The 23,471-nt window shown below is 41.8% G+C and overlaps 1 protein-coding gene across 4 annotated transcripts in view; it reads left to right on the top strand.

Moving 5' to 3' along the window:
* The window catches only part of Tnrc6b (trinucleotide repeat containing 6B), a 240,254-nt gene that overhangs the window by 93,551 nt on the left and 123,232 nt on the right, over nt 1–23,471 (top strand). Inside the window, exon 1 of one of the 4 annotated variants that reach the window (XM_013511419.1) lies at nt 7,553–7,773. The exons of the other annotated variants lie outside the window; for them this stretch is intronic. Within the exon in view, the coding sequence (XP_013366873.1) occupies nt 7,769–7,773 (5 nt within the window). The 5' untranslated portion in view covers nt 7,553–7,768. Of the gene's footprint in view, nt 1–7,552; nt 7,774–23,471 lie in introns of those variants that run through there. 4 annotated transcript variants of the gene reach the window in all.

Raw genomic sequence — 23,471 nt, forward strand, 5'->3', positions numbered from 1 at the left:
TTCAGGCTGGCTTTGAATGTACTATGTAGCCCAGGCTGGCCTCTAACTCCTGGGAATCCTCTTGTCTCAGCCTGCCAAGTGCTGGGATTACAGGCATGTGCCACCATGCGTGGCTGCATACCTATGTTTATAGCAGCACTGTTCACAACTGCCAGAGAGGCAAAAGCAACCTACACATTAGATGAATGGTTAAACATGTGGTGCGTATATATACAGTAAACTGTTATGCAGCTTTAAAAAGGAAGGAAATCAAACTAGATTGTAGTGGCAGATTCCTATAATTTAAGCATACTGGGAGGAAGAGGCAGAGGAGCACAAGTTTGAGCCCAGCTGTAGTAACTTAGGGAGACTTGGTCCCCCTGCACCCGCTAGAAAAAGTAAAAAGGGATGGGGATGTAGTTCAGAGTAAAAGCAGTCCTGGGTTCAATCCCCACTGTTGCTAAGATGAAAAAGGAAATCATGTCATGGTACAACATGAATGAGGCCTGAGGACATGCCAAGTGAAATAAGCCAGTAGTAAAAGAACAAATACTAGTACACACCTGTAATCTGAGCACTTGGGAGGCTGAGGCAGGAAGATCACAGGCTCAAGGCCAGCCTGGATCACATAGCAAGTTCAGGGCCAGCATGGACTACTTAGTGAGACCCTATCTCAGAAAACCACACCACCAATAAAAAGAGACAAATATTGTATGATTCCATACATGAGATACATAGAATAATCATAGTCTTGGAGACAGTAGAATGAGGTTGCAGAGCCTTGGGGCAGGGAAAAAAGGACACATTTTGTTTAATGGGTAAAGAGTTTCAGGTTTGCAGGATGAAAACGTTGTGGAGATCTGTTTCACAGAGGTACAAATATGCTTAACACTTCTGAATTGTATGCTTAATGTTAAAATGATAAACTACATTACACTTTTTATCACAATAAACACTTGAAAAAAATATATTGTAAAGGAAAAAGATAAAAGGTCATTGGGTACATTGTTTAGACCCCTGAGACTTCCAGAGTGGCCCATGAAAGTGAGAGGTCGTATAGCTGATGCTTCATTAGCTCCACAGCAAAGCACACTGTTCTGACTCCCCTGGCCCTGGCCCTGGCCTGCCTTTAAACTCCTACTGAGCGATTCTGTGGTGTTTCCATGTGTAGCTCCCGCTTTCTGCAGGCACAGTGTATGGTTAACAATCTATCTTATGTTCTCTTGCTGTCTCCTGTCTTTTTTATTTTTTATGTGTGTGTGTGTGTGTGTGTGGAGGAGAGAGAGAGAGAGAGAGAGAGAGAGAGAGAGAGAGAGAGAGAGAGAGAGAGAGAGAGAGAGAGAGAGAGAGAGAGAATTAAGGGCCTCATTGTGCTGGGCAAGTGCTGTATCACTGAGCTGCATCCTCATTCCCTCACATATGTGTTTAAGCTCCCAACTGTAGGATAAGTGTTGTCTTCTTTTATACCCACAGTGATAGCAAATCTTTAAAGACTGAGTGCCCATTCTGCAACCCAAACCCCCTTATTTATCGCAAAATGCCAACACTGCAATTAAACCTGAATACTGAGGTTTTAGTTTAGAAAAAACTCGTGTGTTAACATCTTTTGTCTCAAAAGAAAAACATGGGTGCCATAGGTTCGCCACCACTGCCCCAGGACTTCCTAGGTTCATAGTATTAATCTGTTCATCGCTTTGCTTCTTTGTTTATTCAGCAAACATTGCTTCCTCTGTGCTAGACCCAGAAATAAAAGCAGCGGCCCCAGACTTCTTGGCACTGGGACTGGTTTCAGGGAAGACAGTTTTTCAGGAAGGGGTGGGGATGGATTTCAGGATGATTCTAGTGGTTTACAGGGCTGTAAATACAGATGAAGATTCTTGTGCTTAACCACCGATCACCTCCTGCTGGGCAGCCCAGTTCTTAACAGGCCATGGACTTGCACCAGTGAGTGGCCTTGGCATTGGGACTCCTGGTTTACAGGGAGAAACGGCAAATTGTGGGTAACAATAATAGAGCAAGAAGATACTGCCATAGTGGTGTAATTGGGTACAAGATTCATCCTGGAGTGTTACGGCAGGCTTCCTTCAAATGCAGTTGTGACTTTTGAGGTCTGAGTATAAAGAATTTGAGGGTCTTTCTTTCTTTCTTTCTTTCTTTTTTGTTTTGGCTGTTTCACATTGTGAGGGATCCAACCCAGGGCCTTGTGCATGCTAGGCAAGCACTCTATTGCTGAGTTACATCCCAAGCCTTGACTTAGAGGACTAAAAAGAGACTTGTTTCTGTCCTGGGTGTGACAGTGTGTCTGTAATCCTAGCCACTTAGGAGGCCGAGGCAGGAGGACTTCATTTGAGGCCAGCCTGGGCAAGACAGCAAGACCCTCACCCCATAAAAAAAAAAGAAAAATTCCCTAAAGCCCTGCTAACATTTTAATTTATAATTATGAAGAGAGTATAACTGTTAACATTCTAATTTCCAACTATAATTCATTCAAGTTGTATTGCACAGTGCTGTGTAGCTTTGGCTGGTGTTCTGCCTTCTGACTGTTGAGGGTAAGGATGCTAAAAACACTTAGTTCTCACATTTACATTATTTTTTGTCAGCTTTCCTGGTTGCCATGGTTTGGTAATTGAAGTTGGTAAAACTTAGAAAAAACTTTACCTTTTTAGCTTTTCAACACAGCAAGCTCTTGCTCCTTTGAAATTCAGCTCAAGGGGCTACTGGTGTGTGGCTCACTGGTATAGCCTTGCCTAGCATGCACTAGGTCCTGGGTTCAATACCACTGTCTTGTAAAAAAAAAAAAAAAAAAAAACCTCCATCCAAAGTCTCACCTCCCTGTGAAATCTTTTCTGACTCTCCATAGTATCATTATGATATCTCTGTCCCCCATATACCTATGTACATACATATATTTTTTCCCCTTTTTTTTTTGGTACCGGGAATCAAACTCATGACCTCAGGCTTGCCAGGCAGGCACTGTGACACTGAGCTATATCTCCAGCCCTTCCCTTTTCATTTGTGTTTCTAGAAGTCAAAACTAGAGCATTACACATGCTAGCCAAGTGCTCTAACACTGAGCTACATCCACAGCACCTATGCTATATTTTAATCATGGATTTGCATGCGTCTCTGTCTTTCCATGCATTAGACTTTTTTTTTTTTTTTACCTCCGGTACCAGGAACCGAACTCACGACCTTGCGCTTGCCAGGCAGGCGCTTTGCCGGTGAGCTAAATCCCCAGCCCCTGCATTAGACATTTTTGTATTCCACTGGGTCTTGTTCTAACACAGTGCCTACTACACAGGAAGCGCTCAGATAATGGCTGTTGGCTTCATAAATGAGTCCAGACCTTGAGTTCTTGCTTTTGAATGAGCTGATTGGCCTTATTCATCACTGCTGTTGCTTGACCAAACAGTTACCTCTGTATGAATGTGTGTGTGTGGTAGGGGTGAAGGGTACTAGGGATTGAGCCCAGGGCCTTTGCATTGAGCTGCATCCCTAACCCTTTTTAAAATTTGAGACAGGGTCATGCTAAGTCATTATGTTTCTTAGGCTGGGCTCCAAGTCACACTTTTCCTGCCTCAGCCTTCCAGAGTGCTAGGATTATCAGCTTAAACCACCACATCAGGCTCTTAAGCAGTTGCTTATCAACCCAGCTGAAAGGTCACCCCTGAGCATAACCTTTCCAAGTAAGTTTCCCTAGGTAATTCTAGGGAAATCAAACTGTTGATTTCCTTGTCAGGGATTCCCTTTTCCCATTAGGATGTTGTCTCTATGAGAACGAGAACTTCCTATTTACTGTTCTCTCTCTCTAGCAGTTGGCATCTGATACCAAAATGAAGAGTTATGTGAACAGATAATTTAACCATCTTCCTTCGTATTGTTGTAATTTACCCATCCTTATATTGTTGGTGGAACCCCTCCATGGACAAAATGTAGTTTCTCTTTGCTAATATATTACTTAGAATTTTGTCATCTGTCTTCACAAGTGAAGATTGGTCTACAGTTTTATTTTTGTGTACAGAATCCAGAATGGTATCAAGAATATGTTGGCCTCACAGAAGAAACTAAGATTGCCATTCATAAATCATGGGAAAGTGAGGATTGTGTGGAAATTATCTGTTCAACAAAAGTTTGGTAAATTAACTTAGAAAATCATTTGGGCCTGATGTGGTTGTTTTTCTTTTTGTTTTGTTTTGTTTTTTGAGTCCACGTCTTATTATGGAGCTCAAGCCAGTCTTGAACTCACTATGTAGCTTACGCTGGCCTCTACCTGCCTCGTGTTGGGTTACAGGCACGTGCCACCACACCCAGCTCTCTGGTAAAGTTTTAGTGGCTTCTTTGAAGATCTTACAGATTTCTGGTATGGTTGTTATTTCCCTAAGTTTTCTTGAGTTGATTTTGATATTTTCTATTTTTCTTGACTGTCATCCATTTATTTAATCTTCAAGTTTATTGATACAAAGTTCTGTGTAATTCTTGCACAATGTGCAGTCTCTTCTCTAATATGCCCTTTCTCAGCCTTAATTTTTTTTTTTTTTTTTTTTTTTGGTACTGGGAATCAAACTGAGGACCTTGTGCTTGCCAGGCAGGCACTTGTGCCACTGAGCTGTGTGCTCAGCTTAATGTTCTTTTATGACTTGTCTCTTTTTTATTGATCAGAATTTCAGAGAGATTACCTACTTTTGATTTTAAAAGAGAAACAAATATTGATTTTATTGATCAGTGCTCCCCTCTTTTGGGCTTTTGTATTTATGCTTGTATCATTATGGTTTGTGATTTTTTTTCCTAGATTTTTTTTTTTTTTTTTTCCCTTAAAACAAGGTCTCACTATGTGGTTCAGGTTGGTCTGGAACTCCCAGTGATCTTCCTGCCTCAGCTTCCCAAGTGCTAAGATTATAGCATGTGCCACCACCTCTGGCATTTTCTAGATTTTTCAATTAAATGTTGTTATTATTTTTACTTTTATTTCCTAATTAAAATATTTTGAGTAATGATATATAAATTCCAAAAGTGCCAGTCTGAAAGATAATTTGAATGTATATGTTCTTATTTTTTGTTTTTTGGTTTTATTATGTTTGTGTCTTTACCCTGTAATAATTTGAAAAATTGCCTGATTATTAATAAATATGTCATACATTTCAGTGTGTATTTAGTATTATACTTTTTTATATAAACAATTGGACTAATTGTTTTAAATTTAGAGGTATTGCACAAAAACTCAGGCCTGAAGAAAGGGATATTGAGCAAATTATTTGAAAACAGGACCAGTATTTTCTCTTAAAATGTGTTTGTTCTGTTTCCCGACTTTTTGTACAGTTTGCTATTTAACATGAACAAGGCAAAACATGTAAACATTTGTATAATAATATTCTACCTTGGGGAGTGGAGACCTAGCAAAATTGTGTTTCATAGAGAGATCGTGTCCATTACAAATTCAAACAAGGTGGCTGTGCAGTCCGTCTCCACGCATTTTAACATACTGAGCATGCTCCATGTAAGTAAGCTTTCCGTAACTCATCTGGAAGGTATTGGAAGGATTAAAAATAGAGTAAATGTTCAGAAATTCCATCCTAGAAGTTTCCTGCTTTCGCCTGCGCCTCAGCTGTCAGGCCAGAGCCTGGCTCTTGCTTTTATTGCTGTGCAAAGACAGTGGAAGCATTTTGCACCAGGCGTGTCCAGGCTGCCAGATTGTGTGGGCACTGGCCTCTGCCTGCCCCGAAACAGCTCCTTTCCTGTTCCTCTAGGAGTAGAAATGCAGAGGAAGGGATGGTGTAAAGACCCAGAAGCCAGAAAGAGAAATGTGTAGGAATTAGACAGCATCTGAAGGTCTCTTTAGGGCAAGTCAGCATCCACGGTCCATTGGTTCCGTTCTGTGGCTGGTTCATGTGGAGAAGCACCATAGGGAAACCCCCCCACGTTTTCTGATTTTTAGAGATGGGAGGAATGATCGTCATGGGCCTCTGTGGCATGCTTTCTACTATTTTAGTTACTGTATTTCCATGAGTATGTCTCAAAGTAGGTGAATTAGGTAGGTTTCTGGACACTATGTGACTTTCAATTCCTCTGAATCTCTTATATTTGCATGGAAGGTTTCCTCCTGCTAAGCCCAGCCAAGCCCAGCCCTTCTAATGGAGACCCAGGTCATTCATTCATTCATTCATTCATTCATTCACTCACCTGCTCTTTAGGGTTTGGGGTGGGGCCTCACAGAGCAGAAAGGAAGATATGGTGTTTGCCCTTACGCAGTTTATGGTCTACCAGAAAAGCAGATTCTTTCATAAGTACTAAGTTGCACTTATGACCGTACTGAGGAAGCAGTAAAGGATGTCATGGGAATGTTTAACAGGAATGCTAGGAGAATCAAGAAGCTTTCCCAGAGGAGTTTTGAGATGGCCAGGATAAGGCATACAGAGCTGCTAAAAACTGCCAAGAGCAGAGCTTTAGGGCAGAAACTGCGGATACTATCTAGTGTTGTCCAGTCTCCACTTTCTACACCTTCAAAAACTGAGGCCCTGTGAGGCAAGGGGCTGGTCTTTAGTACTGAAGTTCTACTTCCTGTTAGCCACAGGGCTAGAGAAGCAAGCCCTTCGTGGGTTTCGTAGGTGGGCAAGGAAGGACTACAGGAGGTAGAAACCAGGTAGATTTTATTTTTTTAATTTATCTTTTTGAGACAGAGTCTCACTATGCAGTTCAGGCTGGTCCTGAACTCACTTTGTAGCCTAGGTTGGCCTATAACTGGCAGCAGTCCTCCTGCCTCAGCCTCCTGAGTGCTGGGATTACGGGCATGCGCTGCCACACCCGGCTAGGTTTTAATACAGTACCTGGTCTCTGTCAGCTGCAGAACTACAGTACTCCCCAGGTGGTGAAGGAGATTAGATGACTCAGACCTGCCCTTGCCCAGAGGAACTCAGTATGCTCTGGCATAGTTTCTGTTTGGTTTTAGGGGAGGAGCTACTGAACACATATTCACACAAAACAATGTCAAGTTCAGAACTGGGAAACCAGTCCCTGTTCTGCAGCTGTCAAGCTGTGTGATTGGGGAGATATTATGCTACTTAACCTGAGTTGCTACTCACAGTTTATACTTGGACACTTTTTTTCTTTTTTTTTTTTGTCTTTTTCTGTGCAGGGCATAAGCTAGCTAGAGATCAGTTGTGCCCTATATTTCACCTTAATTTAAAACTAAAGTCAATTGTTTGGATATAGCCTTAAGCCCCCTTTGCAAAAGCAATTTACCAGCCTGTGCTTGCCCAAACATCCAGAGAATAACTAACAAGTGAGCCAAGATAAGATCCCGTATCTGTAAGAATCGTTAGCAACTGAGCATATTTCTATAAAGCAGTAAAGGTTTTTCTATTTTGTTCATCTGTTACCCTTATGCTGTTGCCACTTTCACATGCAGTGTCTGTAGGCGGGGAGTGTGAGATAACAGCATTACACAAATGAAAGTGATGGAAAAGGGCGGCTTTCCCTTTAAGGCAGCTTCGGCCCCAGCTCCCTCCCCTTTCCTGATTGACAGACCAACCCGAAGTCACATGATCCGCCTCTATTTGAAGGTCACAAAAAGCTGCTTCCTTTAGAGACAGAGGGGGAGAGAGAGAGCAAGAGGGAGAGTGAGTGAGAGAGAGTTAGTTCAAGCCAAAATGGCCGACAGAGTCTCTGCTGGTTTCTGAATATTTAAAATACAAAAAAACAGACAGACAAAAAGAATTCATTTTTTGGACCTTTTTTCATTTCCATTTCTACCTTGTATGCCTCAATTTGCTGGACTTAAGCACTGCTGCACTTTATGAGGTTGGTAAATATTTTCAATTTTTAAAACCAATTGATTTATATGGATCTTGTCTAACCGTTTTCACTAGTGCTGTTGCAAATCGACATTTGTCTAGCATGGAGCCTGGCTTCAGACATTTTGCGAATCTCTGTAAATCAGACCCGTGATGTACTTTTGGTTCGGCATTTTAGAAATGGAAAAGACTTGGCGAAAAATTTAAATTTTGAAGTGATTTAATTGCACCTTTATATATAGATTTTCATCCTCGTTTCTGTCTTGCAAATAAATGAAGCTACGAGTGATTGGAAATTTGATATTTAGAAAGAGGTTTATAAAAAACACAGACTCCCCCCCCCCCCGTAAATCTGCTGCAAAAATTTGCATAAATATAAATGGGTTTGCATTCTTTCGGCTGCTAAGGCCGACAAAGGATCTGGGAGGACGAGCCCTGGAATGGGAAAGCGTTTTTGTTGTTGTTATTTTTTTTTTTTGTTTTTTGGTGTGTGTGTGTTTTTTAATTTAAACTAGGCCATCCTTCCTAGAGAGATGGAAGACCTAAAGTAGGACCCGATGCATTTTAAACCTCGGGTCGGGTGCTCGCAAACACCAGGCGGATTGGGATCTGTGGCTCACCGCGCTCGTTTCTGCGCGCGCTCATTTGCACGGGTCTCTGTGTGTGTTCTCAAATGTGCAGCCAGATGCGCTTTTATTTTGATCGTGGTTTCAACCAAATGGTAGGACCATCTTGTAAACATGGTATTTTAAAGATGTAAACAGCTGTTCCCTCCGATTAGGAATTATTTCTTTATCAGTTCTCCGTGTAGATTGGCCTCCATTTCTCACGAAAGAAAATTTTTGTTTAATTTTATGCAGATGAATAACTGAGCTTTTCAACACAAATTCGGTGTGTTTGCTTGTTCGGCCGCGTTTCTATTGTGAAGTGGTCCTGTAGGATCCTATAAATAAGTAGCTGTGTGGTGGTTAGTAACCCCCGAAACTGCAATGCCCGAAGTTAAATTCCATTACTCTCAATACAGGATTCTAGAAGCCTGAGAGCAGGAAGGAAAGAAAGCCGAAAACTTGCTTTCTCAGAGCCACCTCCCCCTATCATTGTGAGAGTGTGATGTAATGCTTCTCGGTCTGGTGGGCTGAAAGGACTGTAGTTTGTGATGTGGCGGGTAAATTGCCCCCACCCCTGGGTAAATTATCCCACCCCCCACCCCTACCCCGGGCACATCCCTGGCTCTGAGAAGCCTTGTTTTCTTTTCTCCTTTTCCCCTAATTTGTATCCTCCTGATTTATGCCGTGGCATATTGGCATGAGAAAGAGACTGTTCTTCTAAATCTGTTACAAAGTATAGTTTAGAATAGGCATTTAAAATATGCAAATAGGTTGAATTGTCATATCCCCTTCATTAAATATGTGGACTTGGATTAAAGCTAATTAAGCATAAATGGAATAATTTTGATTAGAAGGGAGCAGTGGTTTTTGTTGTTTCCTTTTAATTAATCTAATTATGAGGTGCTTGCTGGGTCTGAAAGTGTTAAAAAAATGGGAAAAATGCTGGACCATTTTAAAAATTTGACAGTCTGGAAGAGGGTGTGTAGTACTTTCAAAAGCTTTATTCACTGTTAAAATGGATTGGCCTCTTGTACTGAAAATGGCCTGTTTCTTTGGGCCAATTGTGTGTAGATGAAGGGACTTTCACGCTAATTTAACAAAAAGACTTTCATTTGAATACTTAAAGATAATTAAAGTCTTCTGTCTCTAAAAAGCAAGTATTTTATTTTTTTAAGTAAAGTTGTTGTTATATTAGTAATGGTTACAAGTAAAGAAGTGACCGTTTAGATTCATTGTAAATTTTCTGGTGATATAAATTCAGCTTTTGTGTAAGAGGGATTGGAAACATTACATCAAGGCGGGTAGGCAGACTTGTCTTTTTATTTTCACTGTTTGAAGTTAAAGAAAAAGAAATTACCTTAGTGATAAAGGAGTATTGCATTGGGGTGGGCCTAAGGAAAATAAGCGCTCAGATTTTTGTGTGGTTTTTTTTTTTTTTTTTTTCTGAAAATGAAAGCCATTATTTGGGGCTTTACTTGTTAGATGATGCATTTATGCCCCTTTCCTAAGTTAGCATCATTGAAGAATAGAGGAAAACCTAGGCTTTCCTTGTTTCGCCCGAAGCTTGTTTTTTGTGGACTGTGCACAAATGTGAATGGCAGGTTAATTCAGTTTGCAGAGCGGAGGAACCAGAGCAGGATGCCTGCTCTCCAGGCAGAAAGGAGAATGGTACCAAGAGCACTAACGGAATGCCATCTGATTCATTGACATGTGTTTCATAACTGTTTTTCTGGAGACAGTGGAAAGGTGAGATAAATAAGACTTGCACTCACTTACGGTGAGCAGGATGGCTCTGGTGGGTTTTAGAAGCTCAGCTGCCATTTTGGATCTAAGTTCCTGCAAAGCCAATCCTTACGGCCCACCAAAACGGTGGTAATTCAGAGCAAACAAAAATGAGTACCACTTCCAGTGTGCAGATGGGTAGTATGTAATTTGTGCCTTTTGTTGAAGATTTTCTGTTGATAATGTGAATCAAAGCTTTAAAAACTTTAAAGCTGCTGTTGATGTTAGGAAGAGCAAAACCCAGAGGTATTAGAGGCTTGCATGTTGTGGTTTTACTTTTTAAAAATGAGGTGGCCACGCAGAGGAAGTTTCTTACTGGAGAAAGTAAGTATAATTTTTACTGAATCTGGCCCTACCTGTGTCTCCTTATGCGGGGTCTCCTTGTGATTCTGTAGTAATAAGTCACGGTGTATAGCATTACTTTGTCTCAGAGAGAAATGTCCTAGGTTCATCACTGCAACGTAACAAAACTGATAGCATTTATCAGAAATGGTATCTCAATTTTAGTGTTTTTCAGTTGTTCCATCTGGTTCCCAGAAAGTATAGGTGTCTTTGATGAATGGCACAAACTCAGCTCTGTTGTTCAGCAAGTGGCACTTGCTGTGGCCACCTAGACAGTCCTTTAGACGTGAAGTTGAAAATTGAAGCAAAGGCTTCTAAGGCTTTCTTGGCTCTTCAACTGATACTGAAAGAGTGATCCCTAATTGGTGAGACCTTCCAAGCATGCTGAGCAGGGAACTGAGTGGTAGTACTCTACCCAGCTGCCCCAGGACCAAAAAGTTGAGGGAAGGATTTAATTTCTATAGTTCAGATCATATAATCATCTGCAATTTACACTGGATACAGCGCTGCTAAGGTGACACAGGTGTATGTGCTTTGCCCCTCTCCTCCCACTCCTCGAGAAGTACCAATCCAGCAAGATTGGTAAACAGGTCATCTCAACTTGGTGGTATGCCTGCAATATTTAGAACAGGTACCTGGTAAAAGAAATACCCTGAGTTTCTTCATTGGCAGACCTCTTTTTCAAAGAAGCCAAATAATTACCCTGTTCTTAATTTTTAGTCATCATTTAAGTATTAAGTTTTCTTTAAGTGGAATTTGTGATTTCAAGATGAGATTTCTAACCATTGGCTGGAGATGGGTCAGCATATGCTAATTGCTTCCTAGTGCCGTATTGTTGGTGGATTTACACTAATCCCACTTCCCTCACCTGCTTCTTGTGATTAAGATTGGCTTCAGAGTAGGGTGGGGTGAATTGAAGCCACTTGGCTAGAGAAGGGATTTAACCCATGAGAGTAGCCTCTTAGCTTGTTCTTTCTTCCGTCATATTCATTCAGCAATCATTTATTGTACCCTGATGTAGGTGCTGGGGGAATCTAAGAACTAATTTGGTCAGCTCACTGCCAGCCACTAGTGCATGTAGAGATACTTGCTATCTGGCGACTGTGTGACTTACTGCTTGGGTTGTGACTAGGATAACTGTATAGTTCTCCTTACTGATAATTAGGGAGTGAGTGGTAATTTTTGCTTCTAGTAGTTCTAGAGACTTCAGTGAAGGTTTGGCTTGATAGCCACTGTATTTTCTTTAGCTTTGCAAGCTCTCTCTTCAAAGCTGTCTTTGGAATTACCTCTGAAAACTTTGTGACCTAAAATTACTTTCCTAGTTATTCGGTCACGTCCCTTAGTTTTCCTTTCTTAAGGAATTGTATATGAATTGTATCCCCACCTGAAATTATACTGTGTGTGGTGCATTTTCTCCATGAAGCTGTAAACTGTCCTGAGAGCAGACCTTTCTTGTCTTTCTCACAATTCTCTTCCTAGACTCTAGACCAGGCCTTGGCAGGAGTGGGTGCTCAATAAAAATGTGTGTGTGTTAGACCTTACTATGTGATCACCAGGTCTAGCTATGTGACATAGGTCCCTGCTTCTGCATCCATAAAATGGGAGTGACACATTGTGAAGCATAAAGGAAATGCTGTAAGTGAGGGCCAGGCACCTCCTCTTGTTTAGTGTTTCCTTCCCCTTTGCAGTATCTGCCTTTGTCATAAATCAAGAAAGGCTTTTATGGCCCTGCAGAATGCCTCTGCTCTTGCTCTCGGCTTCCAGGATCAGAAAGTGTAAGCAAGGGAGCACACAGAGCTGTAGTGTGGAGGAGAACAGGAGCAGCGCCAAGCCTTTTCTTTTATTAAAGTCCCTACATTCCTGTAGTGTGATGTCTCTCATACTCTCCAGCTTCCTTCAGGCTCTGTGATGTGTCCACATTTGCTTGGCTGCTTTTCATAATTCTGTGCTTTGCATCCAAAGGTTCTCAGCAATTTCACAAGTTGGTCTTAGAGTTTACAAGGCAAAGGAGAACATAGAATACAGTGTCCCCTTCATTTTGATTATTCTAAGCCCACACATGTAAGTTCTGTTTAGCCAAATTAGTACTAGCTTTGACTCCAAAGACAGATAAAATAAAAATATACATCAGTTGGCCCACTTTATACATTGCTTTTGAAGTAATATAAGTGGTACAGCAATGACTTCAATTCATTGACCTTGGTTTTTTTTTAAGCCTAGAAAATTATGATCTAATTCATTCAGCAAATAATTATTAGTACCTATTATGTGCCAGGAACAGAAGTAGACTATAAATGTGAGAAGGCTTGTTGGTCTGTGGGGTGTTGGGTGAGTACACCCAGCTAAACTACACCCAGCTAAATAAAAATGACAGCTTGTACAAAGGCCTTGTGGCAGAGGTAGACACTGGCATATTTGGGGAAACTGTAGCACACCATGGACATTGCTGGATTATGATATGCTTAAGAGAAGAAACCATCTGGGAAATGAGATGACGGTAACAAAGCTAAACCTTGGCCAAATGGAGAAGAATCTATAAGGCATGTGGGAAATCTTTATCTTGAGAGCATTGGAAAGGTTTTAAGAAAGAACATCACTTGTTGAGATTGGAGTTTTGAGAATGGCTGGCAAGTTGACTGTGCAGCGGGATGATACTGCAGTACTCTTAGGTAATGGTGGCCTGAACTGACAGCAGATTCGAGAAGAAAGGGGTAATTTCCAGGAAGTTAGGAAGATTTTACAGGACCTGATGACAGGGTGTTAGAGGCAGGCTTGGGAAAGTTGAAAAGAACACCGGTGGCTCTGGCCTGAACTGCTATGCTGAGATGACAGCGCTGTGCACTGAGTTAGAACCCTTTTAGATGAGGGATAGAGGTAGGATTGAGATTTTGAGTTCTGCTTTGTAGTTACTGGATCTTGGGTCATTCATTTTGGAGTAATTAGAGATCTAGTCTTGGAAAAATATTTGAGAATGGTCAGTGGTTCCAGGTTACCAAGATTTCTCTTTTAATTTGATTTCCTTGATATGTCCAAAGATGGCACACGCATGATGTGCAGCACAAGATGTAGTTCAGTGCTGTTAGGAGACACTATTTTATAAGGAGTATAAAGCCATGTGTTCCCATTACTACCCAGGTGGTTATTAGATAACACTAAAGGTCTTGGGGTGTGATCTGGTCTCTTGCGCACCCTCTAATCCTAGGACTTGGGAAGCTGGGGCAGGAGGGTTGCTGCGAGTCTGAGGTCAGCCTGGGCTACGTAGCAAGACTTTATCCAAAAAAAAGTTTAGAAATAGTGACAGGGAGAGTATGAGGGCGGGGCACTCCAGCTTGAGGAAGGTAAAGGCCATATGTTATGTCCAGGAGTATGAATTGGAGGTTAGGTAGTGTAGAGTTATTAGGGTATCTGCTCAGTTGTTTGCATTGCTGCAGTAGATAGGCGGCACCTGTCCCTGCAAGGGTTGGCGGCAGTGTGAGCAAAGTTGCATTTTGGGAATACTGGTGGTGCGTTGAGGAGACTAAGGGAGAATTTAGAGTTGATCAGGCTTGTTTGGCAGCAGTAAGACTGACCATGGGGCCAGAAAAGGGGCCGTAGCCTCCAGGGTTTCAAGGTGAGTGATAGGAATCTGAAGCAGAATCAGAGATGATGGCTTCCTGCGCAGATATACTGAGTTGAAGGGATGGTGGGACTTCCAGATGGAACTGATCAACAAGCAGCTGGCAGTGTGGAGCTGCAGCTTGAGAAAGAGGTCAGAAGCAGAGGTAAAGAATGCAGGGCTTCACATGAAAGTGATAGTTAGGCTGAGGAGAGTGGACCGAGGTCACCAAGGGAGGATAAAGAACAGAAAAGAGAACTGAGAATGGGACCTGGGGGACAGGACGAGGAAGAGGAGCTGGGAAAGGATTAAAAGGTGTGTGGGAGGATGGTCAGTCACAGACACTGAGAGGGGAGGGCTTTCCAGTTGCACTTGTGGTCAGTGGTTTCAGTTGCTGCACAGGAAGAAGTGTGTTTGGTAATGGTGGTGTTCCCAAACCTGGTGTTAGGAGGCGTTCCAGGAGGAAAGGTTTGAGAATTCAGTAGAAATAGCAAGGCTTGTATATTTGTTATTTAATACTTTAGGAACCATGTTAAAAAGAAAGTGAAACAGGTGAAATTAATTTAATAATAAATTAACATTAAAATTAATATATGCAAAATATTGTCAAACATAGTCAATTAAAACTTAGTAAAATATTTTACTCTACTTTGTATTCATAGGAAGTCTTATTATGAACCAGGCATGTTTTACAGTTAAAACACATTGGGGCTGGGGACTTAGCGGCACAACGCCTGCCTGGCAAGTGCAACGTTGTGAGTTCGATTCCTGGTACCAGAAAAAAAACAAAAACAAAAACAAAACAAAAAAAAAAAAACAGTTCAAACACATTTCAGTGTGAACATAAATTTTCACTGGAAATACTTACCTGTATTTAGGTTTCATAAAATTTACTGCTTTTTCATGAAAAAGTAAATTCACATGCCTAAGATTTTTCAGACATACAAAGGTTTTTCCAGTAGGACAGACACCTCTTAAATTCACCTGAAATACAATTTAAAAATTTGATTTTAGGGGCACTGGACACATACGGTTGCCCTTGTGAACACCACAGTGGACAGCTCAGGGTTATACGAAGTAAAAGAGTCTACTTAAAGTTCATGTGTATTTTGAAAATGTCCAAAATGGTTTCACACTATCACAAAGCATTTTTTCTCAGAATTAGTGTCACTTTGAACACATGTTGGCTTATGTAAGTGGAAGTTTGAGGTGGGAGAGTCAAATCCTTAGTTTTGTACATGAGGATACAAATTTTTTACAAAAGTACACACATTTCAAAATTTAAAACGGGAATGTAAAATACGGTTCCAGCTACAGCCAGCAGATTGGTACTGTGCTCAGTGAGATGAGGGCTTCAGGTGGGTGAGGAAGTGGAAATGAGGATCACATGTTCTCAGAAGCGTCTGCCCACCCCCAGCCCCCGCACTGGGCAGTGTCTGAGGGGAACAGGTGTGGTAGGGCTCATTAGTTTGGGTTTGCATTTCCCTTCCCTCCGGTGATACACAGGCCATTTTTGTATTACTTGCTCCCCTGGGCCAGTAGAACTAGTATTTATTGAATATGAGTGATTCGTATTTATAAAAAGCCAGTACAAAGAGTTTAAATTAATCATATTATTGATTTAGACAGCTTTGTAGCTGTTAATTACATAAACCTAAGTAACAATTTAGAAGATACAAATGATCGTGAATTCTGCTTGGAACAGAACCTTATTCACACCTGGAAAGTAAGCATTGTGTTTTGGGTACTGCAGTTTTCATTTCAACTGATAGAGAGGAGCTTATTTTTCTATGAAATGCCCTTTAAGAGTTTGTGGTATCACCTGTAATTCCCAGTTTTGCCTTTTAAATTCTGTCTCAGTTTAAAGAGGTAGGTTCTCCATTGTTCAGGCTGGCCACAAACTCCTGGGCTCAAATGAGTTTTGCTTTTGTTTTTTTGTGGTGCTACTAAGGATTGAAGTCACGAAGCCTGAGTTATATTCCTGGTCCTCTTTATTGATTATATTTTGAGACAGGGTCTCACTAAATTGTCCAGGCTGGCTTCTAACTGTGGTCTTCCTACCTCAGTCTCCTTAGTGCTGGCACTGAAAACACATGCCATAAGGTATTGGGTTTTTTCCTTTTTTTTTTTCAATCAATATGGAAAGTAACCCCTTTTATTTTTGTTTTCCTTTACAAGTGTATTTTGGTTATCCATTTACACCTTTGTAAATTCCAGGCTAGGTAGTGATGGGCTTAAATAATCCCCTTTAATGCCTTACTTAATAAGGCTACAGACCTAGCAGATGATTGCTGGACCTCTCCCAGGAGTCCATAGCAGCAAGGTTTATAACCATTAGTTGCAACTGAATGCTCTTGTTTCTTTTACTCCTTTGCTTGTAGAAACACTTGCTGTTCTTTTTATCAAGAAGTTACTATTTATCAGCTGAAATGAGATAATCAGGTAACTTAGAACAGTGACTTTGAAACTTTTTGCTTGGATCCACGGTGAAAGACATAATATGCGTTGAGACCTTGGACTCAGATGCATATACTGAAGCAAAAGCGTTCAGTCCCGGACACTATGTATAATGAATTTAGATATGTTCTATTTAAGTCTGCTTTGTAAAATACCAATAGCCCCCAAAAGCAGATCTTCATTTATTAAATTGATTTAATACATTCACAATGAGGCCATAACTTGTCTCACAGCTGAGCAGCTTAAACCACTGGTGTTACAGGCATGACTGTCCCGTGCAGGACTGTACTACTACTACTAGCACCAGTGGTACAAACTGCCCGTTGGGACAGTTACGCATGTACTGGGCAGCGATGTGTTCAATGATCTTCTTTTTTTTTTTCTTTTTGGTTTTGGTTTTTCTCCGGTACCAGGAACCGAACTTACGACCTTGCACTTGCCAGGCAGGCGCTTTGCTGCTGAGCTAAATCCCCAGCCCCTCAATGATCTTCTAAGTGTTGCCTCACTGTGGTTTGAACAAGCTTGGAGGGAACCATTCATGTGGGTTACCATATTCCAAAGTAAGATCCCCGTTTTTGCTGTTCTAGAGAATCCAATTTGAGTCTCAGTTATCACATCAACTAAATTAATAAATGACTTAAAAAGAGACGTTAATTTGTTACTTCAACATGTGAGAGATAACTATTTTTGATAACCATATGTTGTCTTCCCTGTCTAGGGCAGAGACACTGATCAAAAAGAGTTGGGTAGTGATATTGAGAAATGAACATTTATATAAGGTATAAATAGTCTTAGCTATCTGTGTGTATGTTTATGCTAAGAAATGGAAATACAATTGGCCTTCCAGATCCATGGGTTCCACATCTGTGGATTTAATCAACCATGGATTGAAAATTTTAGAAAAATAGTTGTGTCTATGCTGAACATGTAATCTTTTTTTATTTTTTATTTTTTTGGCAGTGCTGATCATTGAAACCAGGATCTTATGTAACTGGACAAGTGCTATAGCACTGAGCTACGTCTCCAGCCCCTGACCGTGTAACATAGAGATGGTTTACAGAATATGGGAGAAAGGGCAGAGGTTATATGTAAATGCTGCATCATTTTTTATGAGTTAGTTTTAGGCATCCGTGGAGTTTGGAGTCCTAAGGGAATCCTAGAACCAAATTCCCCTGGATACTTTCCCCTCATGTTTTAGAGAGATTTAAGTAGAAAATGCCCTTTAACCACCAGAATATGTGTTATTTTGGAAGAAACCTTACAGAAAGCAGTGCTGTGGTCCTTCTCTTTTGAGGAGAGGGCACTCTGCCCTTCCCCTTTCTGGGCTTCATGAAGACACATCTCTCAGAGTAACACATTCTATCTTAAGACACATTTAGTACTTTTGATGTGTTCAACATTTTTTTACTGTTTGTTGAAGTACTAATAGACTGTTCCCCCCCCCCAATTCATTTTCTGATTAAGCTGAATTAAGCTGACCTTTGCTTATTGGTATAGTTAGAATATTTAAGATGATAATGTGCATTGAAAAATCTTACGTGATTGTAAAATCTTAACAGTATCCATATTTTTGCATTTGCTTTTCAGTTTCAACTTGGGAAAATGTGTGATTAGCTTTTCATTCCAATTATTCCTTTCTAAAACTTCATCTTAGATAAGCAAGCTGTATTTGGGTGTTTCCCAGACCCCCCCACACTAATACGGTGGTTCGTAGACTTAAGTGCTGGCGTACTAAAACATTGGAAAAGCAATATTGGAATCCAACACAAGTTACCAGTTTTAAATTTGCCAAGTAAAGACTTTAAAACTGACTTAACAAAAAAGGGATAATCTTAGAATAAAATAACTTACTATTGTTTTCTTCTTTTTCTCCCCCATCAATCAGTACAGGTAGTAAAGGTCAGCATTTGGGAACTACATCGTAATTATAGGATATGTCAGCGTGTAGTACAATTAACTATATGCTTGCTGGTTTTATTAGCCTCACCCATATGAATAAATCTTACTTCAGGTTCTGGGACTACCTTCTTCCACTATGTACTCACTACAGTAATGATGGTTTCACTCAATCATAACTTTAAAAAAATTACTTTGTTCTCACTGAATATTATACTGTGAGCAACAGAAGCCAACTGTATTAGGTACTGAGCATTTGTAGAATCTAGAATAATAATAGAAACTTGTGACAAAGTTTATGATTCAGTGAAAAATATGGGTGTGGCGATTATGTGAAAGTGTTAGGGCAGTCACAAAACTAAGTAATATTACTTACATACATTACTTACATAATATTACTTCTGTTGTAGCTAGCCAAGCTAGCCTTGGCTGCTTTTGAGTTATAAACAATGGCCATGACAGATTTTCTATTATTACATACATTTTAATTTTTATGTTCATCTTTCACTGTTGTATTTTAATGGCATGGGCCTTAAATCTGGCAGCCCCACATTAAATGTCCCCTTTGTCCTCCCAGGTAGAAAGGCGTGTTCTAGATGTACTTGACTCCTGTAATCCAGCACACTGAGCCAGCACTGGCCTGTCCTGCTGTGATAATGCTATCAGCTGGTTGGGGGTTGCCGCCCTAGCAAGGGCTTGGACTCTTCTCCATCAGTCCTGGGGCAGGGAAAGGAGAAGGGGAGAGGTTAGGGTTCACTGTGTAGGCTGCTGGATAGACTTGAGCTTGAGCTTGGAGTAATCATTAAGTCCTGTGTAATTGGAAGGATGTCTTTATTGCCTAAGTATTTATTGATAATATATAATGGATCTGGCCCTGTCTAGCATTGAGAATACAAGGTAAGACCCAGCCTTTACCTTTGGAGCTCAACTAGTAACATGAACAGACATCCCCTTGGTGAGGCTGCCTGTGGCAAAATGATACCAAGGGACCCTGCAGCCAGGAGAGAGTGTGAGGCCTCTGGGGGTGGAATGCTTCCCCCAAAAAAGGAAGCATTTGAGCTGGTCTTTAAGACGCAAAGGAGTTCCTTGGTCAAGAGGTAGTGAGTAAGCCAGGGGCTGGAATAGTGGCTGAGAAATGAGGTTCTGAAGTCAGGAGAACAGTGTCCTCGGGTCAGCCCAGGGTTGGGCAATTTAGAATATGCCTACCTCGGGGAGTGAGTCCTTAAGCTTTTAGCACAGTGTCTGGGTCAGTGTTCACTACTGTTTTCATTATTGTTGCTAGCAACTTAGGCAGAGGAAATAGCATTAACAAAGGCAAAGAGTTAGGAAGTGAGTGGGAGAGTCTGGGAAGCAATGAGCTTGTGGGACACAAGTGTGGGCTGTCTGGAGGAGAGTGCAAGGGAAGTTTGGAGTTGTATTTTGGTGGATTTTCTATTCTCAGAAATTTGGATTTTGAGGAAAGCAGTTTAAAAAACCAGCTGAAGTCCACATGGTGATTCAAATGAAGGAGAACGATTAGGGGGAGGCTGTCAAAGCAAAAGGAATGACTGTGAACATATACTAGGGCAGTGACAGGAAGGGTGGGAAGACCACATTTTAGAGACACTTCTGAAGTGGAGCCTTGGGAAGTGAGAACAAGGATAGGGGTGTGGATACCCCAGGCCGGGTGAGGAACCATGCTATGGATTGGGGAAGGTGTGTGTGAATGGAGCACCAGGTCACAGTGATCAGGGGAGAGAGGTTGGAAAGAGGGGCATTTTGCTTTGGGCGGGTTTTAGATTTGCCAGTTAATATAAGCACCTTCCTTCTGCTTGTGCTGGCTCAGGAGAGTTTGGGCGCTCCCAAACTTGATTTTTATACAGAGATGGATGGGTACAGGAAAAAGGCGGTGCTATAGAAACCAGACAGGAAGGTGTTTGGGGAAGTAAAAGGTAGCATCTGGGTCAGTGCCCCAGGAGCTCAGCCCAGATAAGCCCTGAATGTCCCGAACATGCGCCTTTGGTGTGATTTTGAGGAACACTGAGGTCCGTGGAACTTCATTAAAGCCAGAAGGTCCAGCATGTTGTTCATCTTGCGTGCTGCCATGGGTTTTCTGGTCTCTTTCCGCCAATACATTGAACAGATGTGGGACAGGAACTTGATCTGTAATCCCAGCATCTGCATAGCCTCCGACACACACAGTAGGTGCTTAGTGTTTATTGAATGCCTGAGTCCAGAATGATGTAAAATAATTCTTCCAGTATTTATTGAGTGCCACATATGTTCCAGGAGCTGTGCTAATCCCTGGAGATAAAGCAATAAGCAGTGATTAAAAAAATCCCTGCCCTTGGGGGGCTTACTTGGTGAAGTACAAATAGGAAAGCTGGGGTAAGGAGCAAGTATAGAGGCTTTGGAGATACAAAGATAGGCTTTCAGTCTTAGTCATCTGTGAACTGAACCTGTGTCCAGCAGGGATTTGATAGTTGAGCTGAGTATGGGAGACAAGGTCAGAGACGAGACAAGACAGGAGAGGAGATTTGCTGTGTAGTTGACAGGTTGATTGATTGTATCAACTTGAGTAAGAGAAGCTCAACTAAATTGGCTCAGCAATTCCATACCTTAGGTGTGGAAGGCCCACCCTAGGGCTGCTCATCACCTGGATGGTATAAAGGGGAAATGAAGAAGGATGGAATGGCTTCTTTTTCTTCACCTTCACCTTGGATGTCATCTCCTGGCTTCCGGTGCACTCTCTTTAGCTTCTGGCACAGACCCACTGGCCTCCTCATTCAGACTCCGAGGGACACTGCAGTGAGCTCCAGACCTTGGGCTGGATCCTTTGGTCTCCATTGTGCAGACACCCTCTGCACTCTTTCTCACCTGACTCTTGTGTGGCCATTTAAGCCAGCCTTGTAGATTCGTGTATATTTGTATGTCTTCTGTTATATCTGTTTCTCTAGTAAACACTGACTGATACAACCCTGGAGAGAAAAAGTAAGCTTGGAAGTGGAAGGAAGAATATTGGAGGGAGCTCCCCTGGGAAGCAGGAGTTGTCTCTGTAAAATACGAGGTGAAGCCCAAGAGGAAAAGGGAGCCTGAAGAAAGACAAACCATTTACAACATCAGTTCCTCTCTCCCCCAAGGAAAAGAAAAAAGAGTTGCCTCTGCCAGCTCCAGGGGTTTTGCTGAGTGAGGCTTGGTGGGTAACTGGTGCGATCTATGTCTGTATAGGCTTTTTCTTCACAAGTCAAGGTGAAAAACCACAGTTAGTTGGGGTTATTGGAGGCAGTTTTCCAGGCCGAGTGAGGATGGCCCTGTAAAGAAAGTCTTTTTTTTTTTTTTTTTTTTGTCTTTTTGAGACAGGGCCTCGATATGCAGCTCAGACTGGCCTTGTTCTCACTTTGTGGCCCAGGCTGGTCGCAGACTTGCACCGATCCTCCTGCCTCAGCCTCCCGAGTGCTGGGATTACAGGCGTGTGCCACCACGCCCGGTGTTTTGTTTTTGTTTTTGGGGTTTTCTTTTCTGGCACCGGGAGTTGAACTCACGACCTTGCGCTTGCCAGGCAGGCGCTGTGCCACTGAGCTAAATCCTCAGCCCCGAAAGTTTTTTTTTTTTCTTTTTTCTTTTTGAGACAGGGTCTTGCTATGCAGTTCAGGCTGGCCTTGAGCTCACTTTGTAGCCGAGGCTGGCCTTGAACTCACAACAATTCTCCTGCCTCAGCCTCCCGAGTGCTGGGATTACAGGTGTGCGCCACCACGCCCGGCTCCTGAAAGTTTTTGAAGAACATTGCTGAATGTTCACCAGAGTCTAGGCTGTGATGGGAATAAACTGAAAACCAGGGGTAGGCACGTGGCCTGGAAGAATAAGAAAGAGGAAGTCTGGGTTGCAGGAGGTGAGATCATGTATATTTAGAAGGGAAAGCTAACATTCCAGTGTGCTACTTGCACACTTTTCCAGGTGCTTTACCCATGCCAACTCATGTAACCTCCTGAAGCCCTCGTGAGCTAACTGCTGAGAGATTTGGTAGGAAGTGACCCAGAAACCATGGCTGTTGAGTTCAGCTGTTTGAGCCCTGCTATTCTGCTTTAGGGAGAAGAAAAAAAAAAAAAAAAACTCCCCAGCCAAGTAGCTTTGCAATGGCTCCTGAAGTTGCCAGGCCAGCTTTTTAGAAGAAATATTTGGGGTGATGTGGAATGCAGCTATGGGCTGGTCCCCTCTCCCTTATTAAAGTAAGTATTCACATTTTAGGCAACAGTGTATAGTAGTCTTCTGTATCGAAGGGTTCTACATCCTCAAACCAACTGTGGATTGAAAATAGTCAGAAGATAAATTGTGTCTGTATTGAATGTACAGACCTTTTTTCTTATTACCTAAACAATACGGCAGTAATTTGCATAGTATTTATATTATGTTAGGCATAAATAATCTAGAGATGAGTTAAAGTATATGGGAAGATGTGGAGTTTGGTATCCTCCAGGGGTCCTGGAATAGTCCCCTACAGATACCTAGGGCTAGGACTGCCTGTACTCTAGAGCACACTTAGTGTTTCCTCCCTGCTCTGCTCAGGTTAAAATGTCCTTCAGCAAGAAACAAAGAACACTTAACATTTTAGGGTTGGGGAAGACTTAAAATGCAACATAGATTCTTTGAGTTATGGCATCCTCTCTGTTCACTAGCTCATCTACCACTTTGAGAGATGGGGAGGCTACAAAAGCTTATCTGATATGTGGCCTAGCAGGAAGAGAATTTGTGCAGCCTGTCACAGAAACACTGGTAGTGTCAGCAGTAGTTAGAGGGGTGTGATTCCTGTCTGTCAAGACAGGAATGAGTACTTTTCCGGGGCAGGGTTCATTTAGTTTTTTGCTAGAATGGACTTTGCTGGATAATTAGTTGGACTTGTGTTAGATGAGGAATTTAGTCCCCTGGCCCTGTGCTCTCATGTGCAGTTTAGGCCTGTGACATGTCACTCAGGGTGTAGGACCTCTGTAAACCTTGGAGAGACCCTCTTCAAACTTAGATTGGAGGTAGTTGGGAAGAAAGGTAGACAAC

The sequence above is a fragment of the Chinchilla lanigera genome, unplaced genomic scaffold (assembly GCF_000276665.1).
Source record: "Chinchilla lanigera isolate Chin_1 unplaced genomic scaffold, ChiLan1.0 scaffold00012, whole genome shotgun sequence".
In the NCBI taxonomy this organism is placed as follows: domain Eukaryota; kingdom Metazoa; phylum Chordata; class Mammalia; order Rodentia; family Chinchillidae; genus Chinchilla; species Chinchilla lanigera.